The sequence below is a fragment of the Trifolium pratense genome, linkage group LG1 (assembly GCF_020283565.1).
Source record: "Trifolium pratense cultivar HEN17-A07 linkage group LG1, ARS_RC_1.1, whole genome shotgun sequence".
Taxonomy (NCBI): domain Eukaryota; kingdom Viridiplantae; phylum Streptophyta; class Magnoliopsida; order Fabales; family Fabaceae; genus Trifolium; species Trifolium pratense.
The window spans coordinates 2178272-2199449 of record NC_060059.1 but is presented as its reverse complement, the minus strand read 5'-3'; the positions used below and the strand labels follow the sequence as shown (position 1 = coordinate 2199449).

Here is a 21178-nt window from a genome sequence, read left to right as displayed (position 1 = left end):
ATCTCAATAACTAAACATGTTGTGTCATGACAAAGGGTCTTGTTCCAAAGAGGATAAAAGAGAGGGTAGAAAGAACTCACAACAATTAATGTATTAGGGGAAGGATGTTTTAAGTTGGAGGTTGGAAAATTCGAGCATTGGTGATGACCTACAAAAAGGTGGGGTACATGTAAAAAACACTCCGATGCCAAAATCAATATATGCTTGATGTGGAGGTAGAGGGTTAGAGTAATTCATACATTGTGAGTTTATATATATAAGTCAATAGATGTGGCATTGAACCGATAGATATTACATTGGGCATGATCCGGCCAAAAAGTCCTAGATATCACATTGGACATCATCACATTTATCTCACAACAACAATCATGTTTTCACTAAAATTTTAAGACATTAAGTAAATAAGTCAACTCATTTATAAAATAATTAACATATTTTCATCTAATGAGAAACTTTTATTCGCACTTGACACATCGAGGAAAACCATCTTAAAAAATATTGCTACATTCAATAGTGAACATTGCTACAATTGACCAAAGCTTATATTTAAAAGCTAAATGAAAATGAATATGATAAATTAAAGCAAATCATTAACCTTGGCATTGACTTACAACGTGCATGTAGGTATTAAACTATAGTATAACAATGCAATCAAGTATCTTTACTTTGAATGTGTGGATCTTCTTTATCCATATATATCCTGATTCTAAGATGTTACCACATGTTGCTGACCAACTTTGGCATCTTCTTCTGTCTTTTCCATGTTCTTTTTCTCCAACATTTCAGCTTCTGTCACCATAGCTTCTTCTCTGAATCTCTTGTATATGTCACCTTTGTAAAACTTTCTTGTCCTAGCCACCAAAATAAGTGAAATAGCAGCACCAAAAAAAGTAGCAGCTGCAATGATAATGAAAGATAACTTGAAACAATCAACACCAACACAATTCAATTGTTGTCCTTCTTTTCTCTTTAGTCCAAGTGCTTCTAATTGTTTTGTACCTTCTTTGTCATATATATGACCAGTGATCCTAACATTAAGGACATATAACCCAAGTGGACTTGCAACACTTCCAAAATTATACAAAGTTGCATAATATTTAAGTCCAAAAAGTTCTGAAATTATGGCAAAAAGTAATGGCCATTGAGCACCAAAACAAAAACCAATAATCACAGAAGCTATGTAGAGACCATTTTTAACATCAAATGCTATCAAAAGATGTCCAATACAAGAGACAAACATTGTTAAAGTAAGCATAAGAGGACGGGGAAATCTATACTTTGTTAGAAAATGTTCTGAAACAAATCCTGAGAAAACACGTCCTAAATAATTCCAAATACTTACTAATGACACAAAAGTGCTTATACTTTTCTTTGGATATCTAAGTGATGTTCCTATCTGACCAAGATTATCAATTGCTGTCAATGTTCCACCAATACCACAAATACTTGCTACAAATAGTATCAACATGTCTATGCTGAAAAGTGCTTGAAGTATTGTATAATTCTCACCTCTTGCTGGTGGATTAAACACATCTTCATACCATTTTGTATCTTTTTTTGGTGCTGGAACTGTAACAACAGAGTTGACTTTTTCTTTTTCTTTTTCAGTTTCAGTAACAGTTTCACTTTGTGTTACTATTTTCACTGGTGAAGGATCAACCAAAGCAAATTTTTTACTCTTCCAAATCTTGTTTTCTTCAATAAAAACAACAACAAGTGGAAGAAAAAGGCAGAAAATTACCACAGCAGCACTTACACCAAATTCACTCTGTGAGAAACTAACCTTCTTTTGAATTATGATCATAACCAACAAAAAACCAGCAAGACCAAGTGAAATATACAAGAAATTATAAAAAACCTTAAGCTCGTTAACTTGTCGAACAGGTTTCATATAACGAATTGTTCGAAGAAAAGCAAAAGAAATAGCAGCAGGAAACCAACCTATAAACAAAATCAAAGCCTTTAAATCATCATAATAAATAGCAGAGTAAAGTTGTGTGATAATTGCACCACTAAGACCAACATAGCCTTTAAGAACTCCCAAAACCGCGCCACGAGATTCGGGGAAATTCTTAACACAAGTAACAAGTGAACCAGTGTTTGCAAAAGATTGAGAATTAGCACCTATGAAAATGTAAAGACACATTTGCCAAACTTTTGGTGTTGCTATTTTTTTGGTAACTGATAACCAAATCATGAAGTAACCAAAAAAATTGAGAATAGCACCTATTGCTAAAACTATCCAAGGTGGATAGAGTTCATTGATTAGTCCTGAAAGGACGCCAACGTTGGTACCGCAATCTTTGAAAAAACTAAGGAGGTTTAGTGTGCTTTGGTCATAACCAAGTTCTTTTTTTATTACGGGGGAGTATAAGCCGAACATGTAGGTGGCTCCGGCGGCTGCCATGATTAGAAAGGAAGCAAATATGACGAACCACCGTCCAGTGACGAACTGGCCGGTGAGACTCTTCATGTCTCCCCAACCATGAACACCAATTGAACTACCTATTGCCATTTTCTTGGAATGCAAGAAAATTTGCAATATAGCTTATAGCTAGCTAGCACTTATTGACACTTATAGAAGTAAAGTAGTGGGTGTAGTGTATAAATAAATGAGATGGAGCAAGTTGTTCGATCAATTGAATATATAGAGATCTTAGAAAATAAATGGTTGCATGGCACCCTTATTTGTTGCTAATGTTGACTTGTTATATGTGGTGTGGGGATGAATGATGTGGCCAAAACCTTTCACATTCAGTAGTATTATTATTCTATATGTTTTCTCCATCAATCTAGATGGTATAACTTTTCATTTACAAGGTATCAAAACAAGGATCTGATAAGATATAAATTAGAAAATATAGTCAATTAAAGATAACATCGTTCCTTTGGGCATTTTATAGGTAAAGGTTGAGATTCAAACTTTGAATATTTCACTTATCATTTTTAAAGGTGAAATTTCTAGTCATAACTACCTCACCCAAAAAATTTAAAGTTAAGAACAAAAATAGAAAGATAAGGCATTATGTTTATATTTGTTTGTTTAGGAACAGTTGGATTTGGTTTTTGGATTTAATTTCTCAACTTGGATTTATGAGGTCAATGGCATCATCTCACCGGCATTGAAATCTCTCTTAGTATTAAAGAATCATGAATGGGACCCAAAACAATTGTATGAGATATCAAGAGGATTATGCTTAATTAGAGATTATGTGTTCAAATTCAGCTATGAGAATTTTGTTAAATTTATTGAAAGATATTAACGATGAATTGGTCCATTGATAAGGGTCTTAGACTCCTGAAATAAGTAATTAGAGGTTTAATTATTTGCCTTTGTGTGAAAATAATTTGGTTGCATGAGTAGAACTCACTTTGCGTGTCTACACAAGTTTTTCGAAAAAAATTATATGTATAATTAATAGTGATAAAAACTTTGTTAAAAGATAATTTTATGAACTCAATATAGTTCTACTCGGTTCAAAAGGTTGTGCGTAGAGAATATCCGATTAAAAATTATGAATGAGACTACTACGCGACTTTAATTTGAAATTAAAGTATCAATGCCATATCAGCATACACACGTAGTCACATATTGGATCCATATTTTTTTTTTTACTAAAACATAACAATATTTATTTATTCAAATTGGTATAGTACATCGATCAAAACCATTACAAATTCAAATTCACTAAAAACTAAAAAGGATGAATCTGCGAACAAATTCACAGCATTCGAGTTAATAGCATAAAACGGCTTAATGTAGCCTATAATGATATGACAGAATTCAAATATCTGGAATAGTCGTGCATCCGGATCTGCAACGTTGACGATGCTATAGTCGTTGAATCTGCATTGAATACGGATCAAAACAAATCTGCAAATCTGAACAAAATAAACTCCGTTCTAAGATCGGACAAACACCATACCAAGACGAGAAATCAAAACAAACATCTCCGTACAAAGACGAGATTAAAACAACACCATACAAAAAAATCACAAAGAAAAAAATTCAAATAAAACCTAAAACTATGTGAAAATCACTTACTTAAACTAATTATAAAATAAAAAAATCAAAAAGAGTGATTTCAGATCAAAATTGTCCTTAAATCACCCTCTAATTGATCAACATACAAGAAAATGAAGCAAATAAAAATTAGGGTAATATGATATGATGGCTGCGGCGGCTGAGTTTATGGACTAAGAAAGTAATTTATTGGATCCATATTGAATGGTCAACTAGTAGTTAAAAAATATAAAACCAAATTCATCATAAAACTTTGCAAATACTATCTTAGAATATGATGATACAGTACATGCATATACAGCTATGAGACTTAAAATAACGGTAACAATGTTAGACAAAATACAATCATATGATCCTTGCTAATGTCATTTTGCTTGGTCTGTTAAATTTCGATTCGGATCAAATGGAAAAAATGAATTTCAACCTTATACTGATAGAGTGTATTGTACTGCCATTTATCATGTGCGTGCTTGTTTGTGAATAATGATATAAAAATAAGGTTAAATTGCATTTTTCTGAAACTTAAGAGGCTAAAAAGTATAATTTACCCTAAAAATTATTTAGTAAAATAAAAAATAATAATACTAAATAATTAAGAATTAATAATTTTCTCACTGAGGTGCATAGATTATGATGATGTGAGGTGCATACATCATGACGAGGAATGCCTTCATTTTTTTTAAAGAACTTAATATATTTCATTTATAATAATAATAAGAATAATACAAGTAGAAATTAAATAAAAAAAATATTACCAGAAGTATGAGATCTGCTTATGCAAGAGCATGAGCGCTTCAGTTTGCTTGTCCCCTAGTAAAGACAACTACATAGTCTTGATAATTTGATAGAAAAGAACAATATTTATGAATGAGAAAATAGGTAAGATTAGTACGCTTTAGCTTGAGGGGTAGTATTAGAAATAAAATATTTAGTTAGAGTAGTTTGATTTTCGTTTTTTGTTTGACAAACTCTCGATGATTATCTGATAATGCATCGTGAGTTTGAGGGGAAGTGTTAGATAATAATATTATTAGGGCTTTAAGTATTGGGCTTTATATGTTAGTAGTTTAGTAGTCCATTAGAAATTATTATAAATTATTTTGTAATCCTTATTTTGTTAAGTAATGCTATTATAATATTATTGAAACCCTAGCCGTCACTTTGTGTTTATCTCTGAACTTTAACAAATTTGACTTCAAATTTTTATATATAAACATCAGTTTTTATCCTAAGAAAACCACCTTCGATCTCTTTCTTGCGTAGACTCTAACGCATTGACCGACTGGTTGGCTTCCGTTAACATCTCAAACAAGAACACTGCCAAGTGCCATTTCTCTTGTTGACAAAAAAAAAAACTGCCATGTACATAAAAAAATGTAACAGTTATTTTTTTCCTATATAAGAGCGCACGTGTTTCCTTCCATTTATAACCGCCCTTGGGAATAAGCTAGTTCGAGCTACAATTTGCTAAACTTGAGTCTGACCTATCAAAAAATTGAAGGTTTGAGTCTGGTCTGTGGACTGTCATAGACTTATTTTTTAGACCCGAGTTTGGTCTTTTGAAAGTCTGACATGACCTATTAGTTTGTTTAAAAGTCTATTTCACATTAATATATTTAAATAAATAATTACATTTATTATTAAATATACTAATGAACTAATTAAAAACTAATGAGATTAATTTTTTTTTGATATTTAACATGATATTTTAAAGAATTTGACTATATATAACATCATATTTCAATTTTATAAGGTGAAGCACTATTAAAACATAGTAAGGAGTCCCGTGAGCTTAGCTTAGTTGGTAGGGATATCACACTTTATGTGCATGAGCTGAGGTTTAAACACCGAACACTCCACTTATTCAACTTTAAGGTGGAATTTATGGTCACTAGACTACTTGACAAATGTTGGGTCATCACGAGGGGGCAACCCGGGGATCATCCGCATTGGGCTCGAGAACAACTTCACAAGTGAGTTGGACACTACACTTTAACCCAAAACCTTAAGGTGTTAGGTTTATGAGTCCTCTTACTTATAAAGTGTTCAACCTCCACTTTTCTAAACAATATGAGACTTAACCACTCACACTTGCCACAACAATCTCCCCCTCAAGTGTGAGTCAATTCACTCTAGGATATGCTCCCCCTCAAGCGGAAGCATTCTTCAGCTACACTACATCGCCGCCTGACCACCTGTCAGGAAGACTTTCGATACAAGGAGTCAGTTCAACCCTTCGTTGAACCATCAACTCTTATACTGTTGGGTACATCACGAGGGGGCAGCCAGGGGATCATCTACATTGCGCTCAAGAACAACTTCACAAGTGAGTTGGACATCACGTGCACTTTAACTCAAAATCTTAAGGAGTTAGGTTTATAGGTTCTCTCACTTATAAAGTGTTCAACCTCCACTTTTCTAAGCAATGTGACTTAACCACTCACACTTGCCACAACAACAAAATATAACATAAGTAAGGAGGATGTTCTTCAAATTATAAATTCAATTATTATTATTATTATTATTATTATTATTAAAACATATATTATTATGAAATGATGAATTCTTTAATACACATCTTATTTGAATATTTATTGTTATACCGTTGAAGTGGATAATTTTGATGGTTTATAAATAATATTTATTAATTTTTGAACATAACAAAATTATTCGCTTCACCAATAAATAAGATCTGTATCGTATTCAAAAAAAGAAAGAAAGATGTGTATCGTATCGAATAAATACAGATAGGTATTCCCAAATAATAAAGCTTTTGATTAAACTAGTCCCACACCCGTGCGATGCACGGGTGTTATGCGGTATTTTATATTATAATGTTGAAAAATCATTCGTATAAATTGAAACAATAAGTATTATGAAAATTATAATAATAACATCAATAAAAACAAAATAATAATAATAATAATAATAATAATAATAATAATAAAGTGATGTTCCTTAAAAAAAAATATAATAAAGTGATGTAAATATAAGATAGATATTAAAGATGTGTTTATACATTTCGAAAAGATTACAATGGATCCTATTGCATCTACCAAAATAAGTTGGTAATCCATAAATTGTCATGTCACTATGAAAACGGTTTATGGTCATACTCATACACTGTGGTTAGATTAGTGGTTGCACAACTATCTAGGAATTATATATATATCGATGCTTATACATTTAAAAAACTTATTTATATATCAGATTTGAAGTTACTTTGGTATCTTCTTCATTAACATTGATTAGCAATATCTTTAACTCATTCTTCAAAATAACTATGGAAATGACAACATATAATTGACCATGGAAAACAATCGATGTTGAAACATGAGTTTTTATTTATATTATAAATCTCATTGGAGGATTCTGAGTTGGATAAACTACTTTATTATCTCTTACAAAAAAACTACTGTATTATCGAATTTGACATTTATATTAATTTGAAACTTATTGGAGCAAAAATAAACCAACTTAACTCATACTCAAATATCGAATATGATAAAAATCATACAGGACATAACAACCATTAGTAAACTTTATTTTATCTATTTTTTTTACTAACATTAGAAAGTAGTCCTGACAATTGACCAACTCCTTATATTTACAAAGATTGGACAAAAGATTATTAGCAAAAACATTAACCTTTTTGAAAAAAAAAACAATAAAATACAAAAAATAATAAAATGAACAAACAAATGTAAATGAATAATAACCCAAAATAATAATAATAATAATAATAATAATAATAATAATAATAATAATTACAATTAGTACCCCACATTAAATGAATGTAAGTGGATGATATGGCTAAATGAAAAGTTTTCATTGGTTTGTGGATTAGGGTTTAGATAGACAATTCCACAACTATCTAGGATTTATATATATAGATTGAGTGTATATTAAAAAGTCATAAGTTTATAAATGTAGAATATGAAAAGTATAGAGATGAAATAATAAAATAATAATAAATAATAATAATAATAATAATAATAATAATAATAATAATAATAATAATATAAGTAGAAATGATGTGGCATTGTAGAGTGATTTATTTGGATTTAAATGGATGATGTGGCTAAATGAAATAATTTGATTGGTCTAAGTGGATTAGGGTTAGGAGAACTATTTAGGAATTATATATATAGATAGATAACCATTTTATATACATTAATAAAAAAAAAACTTTTTATTCAATACCTAAAACCCCAAATTAAACTTTTTCAACATCCAGATTCAGAGGAGTTTGTGTTTGTAATCTAACAATTCACAAATCCCAAATCAATTTTGATGGCAAACTAGCTTTTGATAATTCTAGAGAATCTGCAATTCTGCATCCATCTTCCAAATCGATGCATTTGTTGTTTCACATGAATAAGATAATTGGTTTCGTATCAGTAGCACGCACAAGAATCTCACATTAGGAACTATACTTTTTTGTTTTTGACGGGCACATTAAGGATACATACTAATTAATCTTAGCCATTAACTAATAACAAAATGAAGGGTCAAAATCTGGAGTAAGTATTTAGACTTAGGTAGCATCATTTTCATCATGAGATAAATAGGAACATTTTATTACCGATTTTGCTAGAATCACTTTCATTGCATTGCAGGCGATAAATTTTTTTGTCTTACAACAGAAGTAAATCATCCATAGACATCAAATGTGACATTTCTAGTCATTGTCTTAATGCCCGTAAAAAATTCCATCCTCAATCATATGAGAAATCTCATTTATTCAAATAACATAGTGGTTATCCATCTTGATCAAAATGCCCCTTCTTACCCGTCATATTGTTCATGATTGTGAACCATCTGCTGAGGCTACAACAATATTCTCATGTGGTTTGTTTGGTGAAAAACTTGTTTCATTTCTCATTAAAACAACTGATCGAGAGACGAGAGTAGCTTTTAGTTGAGAGAAAACGTTACATGTGTTGATATTTTATTCAGCAATATGGTCCAATCAATACCTAGAGAACTGTACTTAAGTTTTGCCTTATATCTACGATCTTAAGATTTTGAGTAAAGTGATATTCAAACTCATTTATGTGGTTGTTCTAACTCAATATGTCGATCCACCCTAGAGCTAGCTCCCTCAGAAGTTCAAACACAGAAGAATGAAATTTTATTTTTTTTGATGTTTTTCAAACTTAAATTAAATTCTTGTGGTATTCAAATATATTATAATTATAATAATTACATATGAACAAAAGGTAGACGGGCAACAAGCTGCACCGCTAAACCTTTTTGGATAACAAAACTCAATCTTTGAAAAATTACATTCATCAACCTAGGCGACACAACATTACTATGCATGATCTTTTGAACTCTATTTAAAAGGTTTACAACCTCTGATGCTAGAAAGCCAAAAGTGTCAAATGCAAACGGTATAAAAATGAAATAGAGACGAAACATCCAATAACGCGAAATCAAAATCAAGCTGAAATTGACGAGATCTAAACTTAGAATAATCCATCTAATCAAAATCCAAGTCCTAATATTACATGATTTTACAAAGAATCGTGTTAATTTGTGTCTTACCGCATATGTTAACCAATTTATTTACAAATATAAATTTTATACCTAAAAAAACAATATTTAAATTGGTAAAGAATTGAATGTATGACTTTTAAGACAATATTTTTCTATATTAAATTTCTTAACATGTATTCTAAAAGCACACATTAACACTTTCCTTTAAAAAACGGCAAGAAATCAAAATAAAAAATAAACCTAATATGCATGTACAATTTAGTCAAAAAAAAAAGGTTAAGTTCACACCCAACAACCACAATATGCACAACTGTCGCAACACTTGCGATTGCAATAGCAACAACTCATAGTTACGGTAGGTTCATGAGAGGACAGTTGGATGATTATTCACAATGGACTTAAGAATAACGATACAAGTGAGTTGAACATCACACTTTAACCCAAAATCTTAAGGTATTAGATTTATGGGTGCTCTCACTTATAAAATGTTCAACCTTCACTTTTGTAAGCAACGTTAGACTTAACTCACTCAAACTTACCGCAGTTACCACTTACCACTAGAGTTAATAGAAGAACCAAGTTGCTCCGTGTAATTTAAAATTTTTTTTTTATAAATTTGCAAATTTCAAGAGGATTATATTCCTACATGTTTTGAGGGTGAATCAAAGATTTGCTCGATTATTTTATTTAATAGCAGCTTCCATACATCCAAATTCTTCCAACAATATAGGGATTTTGCTAAAGAAAATTGCTAACAACATTTCTTTAACAATCACTCTTTAACACGATCAAATAAATAAATAAAACACTCACACTCTCTAATTAGAGTAAACTGGCTATTTTCATTTTAATTCCAACTGCTCAATTAATTTCTCACATACCACCCACCGGCTTCAAGCATTAAAAATCAGTATAAGAAGTCATATATGAAGCATGCTCATCCATTAGCATAGGTCGTGGGAAATGCTGATGTGATGAGTCAGCTCTGAGCATCTTCATATATCTTATTATATACTGTATTAATTAATTAATTGAATGCATATATGCAAGGGAAGAAAATTATAGCGTATACCTTTGACTTTTCACTTCGTGTGACTTAATGAATTACTACTACTCTGCCTATTCTCTTTTGCATGCGTGTGGAATTCTGTTCTTCCTTATTTGTGACTGACTAGGATAATAAGGTGTCTCTTTTAATTTCCAAGCACAACTTGGGAATGAGTTATGAGATCACTCTCAGAGCTAAGACTAGTCAACTTTTCTTTTAGTCCCATTTTCACATATGTGTTCGTCGTTTTATATCCTCTTCAATTTTTTCTCTCACGTTCATTTTTCTTAATTTAATCATTTAGTAAATCACAAAAAAAAAAATACACTTAAGAAATTAAAGAGAAAAGAAAAGTAAATGAATATTGAATGACTAAAATTACTACATAATCATCAACATAAAAGAAAAATTTGAAGATGATCCAAATTTGCTTAGTCACACTACCCACACACATTTGATAAGAAGCTTATTGATCTCTTTTGTCTTTGTTTGTATGTCATTTTCCATTTTCCGTTGACAATATGTACACCTTGTTTCATTTTTTGTAAAACAAAACTTAATATATATTGTATATAATACTAATAATAGTCAAAATTGTTGTACCAAAAGAAATAAAAATAGTCAACATTGAAATCAAAACACAAATGTCGACAATAACATCTTAAATTAATTAAAAGATAGTAAGGTTTAATGTATTTAATATATCTAGTCTATAATATGGACTAATACATTAAATTTTCAACGAATCTAAAAAGTAAAATTTATGTTATATTAAGTATTGACGGAAGTATTTTTTTATTAAATTATTGTGGATCACCGTAAGTATGGCAAACTCGTGATGTCAAACACACACGTCTGCAGTTATATAAAGGAGTCACATGCAATTTCTCTTATATTAAAAATTAGAGGGAGTAGTTTTTATAAAATTATTCGTAAATATTGTGTAATTTTTTTTTGTGTGAGCTTTTAAAATAGGTGTGAATGTAGAAAACAGATAGTGTGAGAGACAGATCAATACATATATACATACGGTATCAGACCATTCCTTTTTCTTTCTCTTTCTCTTTCTTTTTTTTTTCTTTTCATTTTTTTTATAAATCAAAGCATTCCTTTTGTTCAAAAAAATAAAAATAAAATCAAAGCATTCCTCATCATGATGTATGCACCTCTCACATCATCATGATCTATGCACCTCAGTGAAAAAATTATCAATTCTTAAATATTTAGTATTATTATTTTCTAAATTATTTTTAGATCATTTTTTTTTACTTAAATTATTTTTATATCATTATTCACAAACAAACACGCACATGAAAAAGGGCAAGACAATGAAATTCATTTTTTCCATTTGATCCGAATTGAAATTGTAGAGACCTAACAAAATGACATTAGCAAGGATCATATGATTGTATTTTGTCTAATATTGTTACCGTTATTTTAAGTCCTCATAGCTGTAATATGCATGTATCAACATATTCTAAGATAGTAATGTCTATAATTTTTGTCGGGAAACTTGTGCGAGCACACAAACTAAGTTATCTCCCTCTAATTGAATTCTTTTCATACGCAGAAGCCACAAATATAGAAACTCTGATCACCTATTTAAAGAGTATAATACCTTTACACTTGGACTAATTCATTGTTGATATCCTTCAACAAATTTAACACATTTTAGAGCTGAATTTGAACACACAATCTCCAATCAAGCATAATTCTCTTGCTATCTCATACAATTGTTTTGAGTCCCATTCATGATTCTTTAATACTACTTCTTTTCTATCATGTGATTTTTTTAAAAAAAATTCCCATAAGAGAGTCAAATTTCAATGCCGGTGAGATGATGCCATTGGCCTCATTTATCCAAGTAGAGAAATTAAACCGTAAAACCAAATCCAACTGTCCAAAAACAAATTGAAAACTTCATTTTAATTCTTACAAAAATAAAGTGATTGGTGTTTGTTTGATGCCTTGTGAGCTATTTGGTGGCTATGATACGATAAAAATATGATAAGCTATTTGTTCTTATCTTTAATCATTAATTCACTATATTTTCTAATTTCTATTATTCTATCTTATCATATCGTTGTTTTGATACCTTGTAAATGAAAACTTACCATTTTTAAAATTTGGTCAACATTTCCAAATACAAATCATTATAAAAATGAACTTGCCATCCTGACAAAAAAAAAAAAAAATTGAACTTGCCATTCATTTTCCTTTGAAATATTATATACACTACTAGTATAACCATCTAGATTGATGGAGAAAACATATAGAATAATAATACTACTGAATGTGAAAGGTTGGCCACATCGTTCATCCCCACATGTAACAAGTCAACATTTGCAACAAATAAGGGTGTCACCATTTATTTTCATGATCTCTATATATTTAATTGAACAACTTGCTCCATCTCATTTATTTATACACTACACACACTACTTTACTTCTATAAGTGTCAATAAGTGCTAGCTAGCTATAAGCTATATTGCAAATTTTCTTGCATTCCAAGAAAATGGCAGTAGGTAGTTCAATTGGTGTTCATGGTTGGGGAGACATGAAGAGTCTCACCGTCCAGTTCGTTACTGGACGGTGGTTCGTCATATTTGCTTCCTTTCTAATCATGGCAGCCGCCGGAGCCACCTACATGTTCGGCTTATACTCTGGCGATATAAAAACAGCACTTGGTTATGACCAAAGCACACTAAACCTCCTTAGTTTTTTCAAAGATTTTGGTAGCAACGTTGGTGTCCTTTCAGGACTAATCAATGAACTCTATCCACCTTGGGTAGTTTTAACAATAGGTGCTATTCTTAATTTCTTTGGTTACTTCATGATTTGGTTATCAGTTACCAAAAAAATAGCAACACCAAAAGTTTGGCAAATGTGTCTTTACATTTGCATAGGTGCTAATTCTCAATCTTTTGCAAACACTGGTTCACTTGTTACTTGTGTTAAGAATTTCCCTGAATCTCGCGGCGCGGTTTTGGGAATTCTTAAAGGCTATGTTGGTCTTAGTGGTGCAATTATCACACAACTTTACTCTGCTATTTATTATGATGACACAAAGGCTTTGATTTTGTTTATAGGTTGGCTCCCTGCAGCTATTTCTTTCGCTTTTCTTCGAACTATTCGATATATGAAACCTGTTCGACAAGTTAACGAGCTTAAGGTTTTTTATAATTTCTTGTATATTTCACTTGGTCTTGCTGGTTTTTTGTTGGTTATGATCATAATCCAGAAGAAGGCTACTTTCTCACAGAGTGAATTTGGTGTAAGTGCTGCTGTGGTAATTTTCTTACTTTTTCTTCCACTAGCTGTTGTTTTTATTGAAGAGAACAAGATTTGGCAGAGTAAAAAATTAGCTTTGGTTGATCCTTCACCAGTGAAAATAGTAACACAAAGTGAAACTGTTGCTGAAACTGAAAAAGAAAAAGTCAACTCTGTTGTTACAGTTTCAGCTCCAAAAAAAGATACAAAATGGTATGAAGATGTGTTTAATCCGCCAGCAAGAGGAGAGGATTATACAATACTTCAAGCACTTTTCAGCATAGACATGTTGATACTATTTGTGGCATGTATTTGTGGTGTTGGTGGAACATTGACAGCAATTGATAATCTTGGTCAAATAGGAACATCACTTAGATATCCAAAGAAAAGTATAAGCACTTTTGTTTCATTAGTAAGTATTTGGAATTATCTAGGACGTGTTTTCTCAGGATTTGTTTCAGAACATTTTCTAACAAAGTATAGATTTCCTCGTCCGCTTATGCTTACTTTAACACTCTTTGTCTCTTGTATTGGACATCTTTTGATAGCATTTGATGTTCCAAATGGTCTCTACATAGCTTCAGTGATTATTGGCTTTTGTTTTGGTGCTCAATGGCCATTACTTTTTGCCATAATTTCAGAACTTTTTGGACTTAAATATTATGCAACTTTGTATAATTTTGGAAGTGTTGCAAGTCCACTTGGGTTATATGTTCTTAATGTGAAGATCACTGGTCATTTATATGACAAAGAAGGTACCAAACAATTAGAAGCACTTGGACTAAGGAGAATAAAAGGACAACAATTGAATTGTGTTGGTGTTGATTGTTTCAAGTTGTCTTTCATTATTATTACAGCTGCTACTTTTTTTGGTGCTGTTTTTTCACTTCTTTTGGTGGCTAGAACAAGAAAGTTTTACAAAGGTGACATATACAAGAGATTCAGAGAAGAAGCCATGGTGACAGAAGCTGAAATGTTGGAGAAAAAGAACATGGTAAAGACAGAAGAAGATGCCAAAGTTGGTCAGCAACATGTGGTGACATCTTAGAATCAGGACATATGGATAAGGATGATAGTATAGATCATAGATTCATAATTAATTAGTTGTAAACATGAAATTTAAAATGCTGTCATACATATTATAAAGTATAATATGTAACATTATGTGTGCTAATTTTTGTTTGCCGTGTTGTATACCTCTCATTTTCTTTTGTCACACATTCAAAGTAGAAACTTGATTGCATTGTTATACTATAGTTTAATACTGCCGGTTTGCTTATTTTACTTACATGCACGTTGTTAGTCAATGCCAAGGTTAATTATTTGCTTTAATTTATCATATTTTAACCATTTGGTCCTGGGTTCGATCCCCGGCCGGTGCGTATGGAGAAGCATTTGTTGGAAGAGGTCAACCCCTTAAATGGATCTCAGTTACCTCGAGTAGATTAGTCTCTGCAGTTGCGCGCGGAGAATACTTTTGGTTTACCAAAAAAAATATAAGCTTTGTTCAATGTTCATTATTGAATGTACCAATATTTTTTAAGACGGTTTTCGTTGATGTGTCAAGTGCAAATTAAGTATATAAATGAGTTGACTTATATACTTAATGTCTTAAAATTTTAGTGAAAATATGGTGGTGGTTGTGAGAATTCGGGGAGGACTCGTTTTAGACTGGACTTTTGGGCTAGATCAAGCTCAATGTAATATCTATTGGTCCAATGCCACATCTATTAGCCTATATATACAACCTCATAAAGTCTACCTCTACATCAAGCTTATACCGACTTTGGCGTCAGAGTATTTTCTGCATGTACCCCACCTTTTTGCAGGTCACCTCCAATGCTCGAATTTTCCAACCTCCAGCTCAAAGAATCCTTCCACTAATCCACTTGTGAGTTCTCTACCCTCTCTTTTATCCTTTCTGGAACAACACTCTTGCATATGACACAACATGTTTTAGTTTGAGGCTGTGTTCCAAACATGTTTGAAGGAATCCATGTAAAGTAATGTCTTGGTTTTGTAAATAAAACAAGACCTCCATGGAATCTCACAAATTTAGTTATTGAGATTGGAACTCTGTTCTTTTTAAATAGGCAACATGGTTATATTAAAATAAAAAAGTTGGCAAGTTGCAATGTGAGGACATTCCAATTAAGCATGATTCTCAAATAGCACAATCCCTCAGACCAACGAAGAGAGAGCAACAAACAACAGCTAAACTAATTTCCATTTGTGGTGCAAAATTAAGCAACAAGAAAGGCTTGAGTTGAGACTACAGAGATTACACACAATGGAATTCTAAATTTCTAACTTCACTGTGAGAACAGAAACAGCAGGATATTGTCATTTGTCAGGTTTAATTGAAACATTTAATGGAGAAGTAAAACATGCGTTGAAGTTGCTTGTAGTCTGTTTGGAGTCTCACATTAATCAGGTTCTCGGACTGCTGAGTGTATAAATATGTGAGAGCGACTTTACCCTATGAGCTAGTTTTTGGAGTTGAGAAGCAAACATATTTAACATGGAAGCTCACGCTAGGCTTACGGGTGGATGTTAAAGTTGTCTGTAGTCTGTTTGAAGTTCCACATTGCTCAAATTTTCGGACTATATACACTACAACTAGCATGATACACCTGCCCTATAGTCACTGAATCTAAAGTGATCCAAATAGGCAAAGTCATTGAACCTCGCCAATATCTGTTTCTTGAAAACAAAACCATAATTTTAATGGTAAGGTGCGTTAGATTTGCAAAAATAATGAGGAATTGGACATGAAAACTTATGTTATAGTGTGTTTGATTTTAAATTGATGTTTGAGATTAGACAAATTGAAGGCTAAGGAATTGGATCAAAACTCAAATTTTTGTTTATCTTGTGATGTTCTAACCTAGTCATAGACTCATAGTGCTCCTCTCCTTTTCTTGTCAAAAAAAAAAAAAAACTCCTCTCCTTTTCTGTGAGACGTTGATGTAGCTTTTTCTGATATAGATAATTTTCTATCTACATTTCCAAAAACTAAAGTTAGCATCATCGAACTTTTCTATTTTCACTTTGCCTTCGTCTGTAGCCATTACTCCTACTCGAATCTGACTTCCTCATGATCATCTTTGAAAGTTTCTGGGAAACACCGTGCTTTAGAACACCTCTGTGAAAAATTGGTAACGGCGTCCAAGTTTTGCATTATTCACAAAAGTTACTATTTATGTGAATAGTAACTGGCTCTGATACCGGTTGTTAGGAAACTACCCAAAATTTCTCCATATTATCGGATTTGTGAAAGAACAAAATAACGCAGAAGTATACTAATATTAATAATAATAAAATATACAAAGTGTTTATAACAACTACACTCTCACAAAACTCACAACCCTACACCCAAAAAAATATTTCTATCTAAATTTTTCTTTCAAAATTCCTTTACTGGAATTTTCACTCTCTGTCTTTGATGCCTTACTTCTTGTTGGATTGTAACTCTTGCACTTATTCTTAGAAATGAAATAGCTAGACACAGATTTTAGAGCCAAACAGAAGGAAAAAATAAATGGTTAAAATGAAAAAGAATTTTTCTCATACTCTCTCCATGCTTTCCGTCCCTCAATTGCTCTGAACCTTCCTTATTCAATTTCCTTTAATTTCTCCTTTTCTCTCTCTCTCTCTCCCTCTCTCTCTCTCTCTTCTATTTTGACCAACATTTATAGACTAGCCACATTACTTACTGCTATAAGTGTCAATAAGTGCCAGCTATTTGCAAATTTTCTTGCATTCCAAGAAAATGGCAGCAGGTAGTTCAATTGGTGTTCATGGTTGGGGAGACATGAAGAGTCTCACCGTCCAGTTCGTTACTGGACGGTGGTTCATCCTGTTTGCATCCTTTCTAATAATGTCAGCTGCCGGAGCCACCTACATGTTCGGCTTATACTCCGGCGACATAAAAACAACCCTTGGTTATGACCAAAGCACACTAAACCTCCTTAGTTTTTTCAAAGATTGTGGTACCAACGTTGGTGTCCTTTCGGGACTAATCAATGAAATCTATCCACCTTGGATAGTTTTAGCAATAGGTGCTATTCTAAATTTTTTTGGTTACTTCATGATTTGGTTATCAGTTACCAAAAAAATAGCAACACCAAAAGTTTGGCAAATGTGTCTTTACATTTTCATAGGTGCTAATTCTCAATCTTTTGCAAACACTGGTTCACTTGTTACTTGTGTTAAGAATTTCCCCGAATCTCGCGGGGCGGTTTTGGGAGTTCTTAAAGGCTATGTTGGTCTTAGTGGTGCAATTATCACACAACTTTATTCTGCTATTTATTATGATGATACAAAGGCTTTGATTTTGTTTATAGGTTGGTTTCCTGCTGCTATTTCTTTCGCTTTTCTTGGAACCGTTCGATATATGAAACCTGTTCGACAAGTTAACGAGCTTAATGTGTTTTATAAATTCTTGTACATATCACTTGGTCTGGCTGGTTTTTTGTTTGTTATGATCATAATTCAAAAGAAGGTCAGTTTCTCACAGAGTGAATTTGGTGTAAGTGCCGGTGTGGTAATTTTCTTGCTTTTTCTTCCACTTGCTGTTGTTTTTACTGAAGAGAACAAGATTTGGCGGAGTAAAAGATTAGCTTTGGTTGATCCTTCACCAGTGAAAATAGTAACACAAAGTGAAACTGTTACTGAAACTGAAAAAGAAAAAGTTGTTTCAGTTTCAGATCCAAAAAAAGATACAAAATGGTATGAAGATGTGTTTAATCCACCAGCAAGAGGTGAAGATTATACAATACTTCAAGCACTTTTCAGCATAGACATGTTGATACTATTTGTAGCATGTATTTGTGGTATTGGTGGAACATTGACAGCAGTTGATAATCTTGGTCAGATAGGAACATCACTTAGATATCAGAAGAAAAGCATAAGCACTTTTGTTTCATTAGTTAGTATTTGGAATTATCTAGGACGTGTTTTCGCAGGATTTGTTTCAGAACATTTTCTAACGAAGTATAGATTTCCTCGTCCTCTTATGCTTACTTTAACAATGTTTGTGTCTTGTATTGGACATCTTTTGATAGCATTTGATGTTCCAAATGGTCTCTACATAGCTTCTGTAATTATTGGCTTTTGTTTTGGTGCTCAATGGCCATTACTTTTTGCTATAATTTCAGAACTTTTTGGACTTAAATATTATGCAACTTTGTATAATCTTGGAAGTGTAACAAGTCCACTTGGATTATATGTTCTTAATGTGAGGGTCACTGGTCATTTATATGACAAAGAAGGTACCAAACAATTAGAAGCACTTGGACTAAAGAGAAAAGAAGGACAACAATTGAATTGTGTTGGTGTTAATTGTTTTAAGTTATCTTTCATTATTATTGCAGCTGCTACATTTTTTGGTGCTGTTATTTCACTTCTTTTGGTGGCTAGGACAAGAAAGTTTTACAAGGGTGACATATACAAGAGATTCAGAGAAGAAGCTATGGTGACAGAAGATGAAATGTTGGAGAAGAAGAACGTAGGAAAGACATTTCAAAAAGTGTAGAGTTTATTGTGTGTGAATGTATCCCTTAGGACAAATCATTTGGGAGAACCGAGTTTGATTTCTGGTGGAAACAATTATCAGACAGACTTTACTTATCTCCTGGCCAGACTTTGGATTATCAGAACCCCCTTCCCCGGGAACTAGAGCGTTAAAATGGATGTATGACATTTCATTAAATATATAGAGCAATACATGTAAAGAAAAAACATCATAGGAGACATTAGGGTGGGTGAAAGATAAAATTTGGAGAACAATTTCCTATTCTATTAGAAAGAAGAAAGATTAGAAGTACATATGAAGGATGGTTTATGCACAAGTTTTCTCTAAATTAAAATGTAGAACTGTATAGTCCTCAGTTTTTTGTAACTAGATTATAATAAGGTTAAGCACTATTAAACCATTTTTAAGGAGAATATTAGCTCTTCAAATTTTCACGGAAGATTCCCAAATAACAATTAATTTTATCATTTTTATTTTCATCTTAATCTTAGTAATATACAAATGCCAACTACATCTAAATTTTTTTTGCTGATTTGTCCTTATATAACCACAGTCTTGTTAAATCATTTGATATGTTAATGATATTTAATATAAACCCATAAATCATTATGAGCCTCAATAACATTTCACAAATTTTAAACCAAAATACTTTCACAAATTTATCTCTGAATCACCTTCACTTTGCTATGCTGTGTTGAAGCAACTTTGGACTTATGAGGCTGGTTGGACAGAAAGTGTGTAAATCCCATGTCGGTGAAATAAATTTAGGCACCATAAATTTATGTTCACGGACGGCTAGATAGAAAAAGACAAATACTATTAGCTGACTACTAACAAAACTGGGTAAGCAATGATTTCGTAGGAATCTCCTATACAGTGTTTATTTTCAGCTTCATCAAACAGACAAAATATCGGGTTCATACATGAAAATGACTTCATTTGTTTTTCAAAGGTTTAGTTATCTTTCGCACACATCTTTAAAGACTAATTTTTTAAATTTGGTAGGACTCAAATGTGTGACATACTCTCTCTAACAGTTTTATTGTTGTTGCATGTCAATTCACGAAACGAACATAGGAACTTGAATAATTTTATCAAAGGTTTCTTTAAACTCAAAACCTTAATTAAAGTAAAAGATATTCACGTCATCTCATTAGTTGATCATTGAATATCGAATCTTCAAAAAATATATATTGGACTTTGGCCAACCTATAAATCAACTCCGGAACAATTACTCCACTTCTTAAGTCATATCATGATGATAAATGTTGACCAAAATAGAGTTGGCTAATAAGTTATATGTCCCTACCAGGTTGCAGCAAAGATTTTTCTACCTCTACTAGTAGCATGCATCACCCATTGTGATGTTTAGAACTGCATGGTCCCAGTTCCCATGACTAATAAACTCAAGCCGAAAAACAATGGTCCCTCTAAGACAAGTCAACTAAAGAGTCTCCATACATGGATATGGATTCCCACCGATTGGGGGAGTTTCCTCTTACTTCCGGCTCTGCTAAGAAATCTTCATGATAAAACTTTCCACATTCAATATTACTACTTTCAATAAAATATTTGTTGACTCAATTTAAAAATGACATAAGTGACGTTTTAAATATTGGTTTTTTCTAATTATTTTTAATAACCGTAACAATCAATAAAAATTAATATTATTCTCATAGTTGGATAAATACTTCAAATTCTTTAAGAGGTAATATGCATCATCTATTCATCTTACATATTATAGTATAAACTTTTCAAAAGGTGTAAAAACATACTTTTTTTTGTTTGTTTTGAAATC

General features: G+C 31.9%; 3 protein-coding genes across 3 annotated transcripts; 2 read left to right on the top strand and 1 right to left on the bottom strand.

The window, feature by feature from the left end:
• Window positions 1–389: 389 nt before the first annotated feature.
• On the bottom strand, window positions 390–2666 carry LOC123899970 (protein NUCLEAR FUSION DEFECTIVE 4-like). Its single transcript, XM_045951247.1, has one exon. The coding sequence runs from the start codon at window positions 2513–2515 to the stop codon at window positions 707–709; it is 1809 nt and encodes a 602-aa protein (XP_045807203.1). The 5' UTR covers window positions 2516–2666; the 3' UTR covers window positions 390–706.
• Window positions 2667–13005: 10339 nt separating this feature from the next.
• Window positions 13006–19591, top strand: LOC123899961. Its single transcript, XM_045951238.1, has 2 exons — window positions 13006–13099; window positions 17627–19591. The coding sequence occupies exons 1-2, from the start codon at window positions 13090–13092 to the stop codon at window positions 19378–19380; spliced, it is 1764 nt and encodes a 587-aa protein (XP_045807194.1). The 5' UTR covers window positions 13006–13089; the 3' UTR covers window positions 19381–19591.
• LOC123899953 lies at window positions 13090–15158 on the top strand. Its single transcript, XM_045951229.1, has one exon. The coding sequence runs from the start codon at window positions 13090–13092 to the stop codon at window positions 14890–14892; it is 1803 nt and encodes a 600-aa protein (XP_045807185.1). The 3' UTR covers window positions 14893–15158.
• Window positions 19592–21178: the final 1587 nt, after the last annotated feature.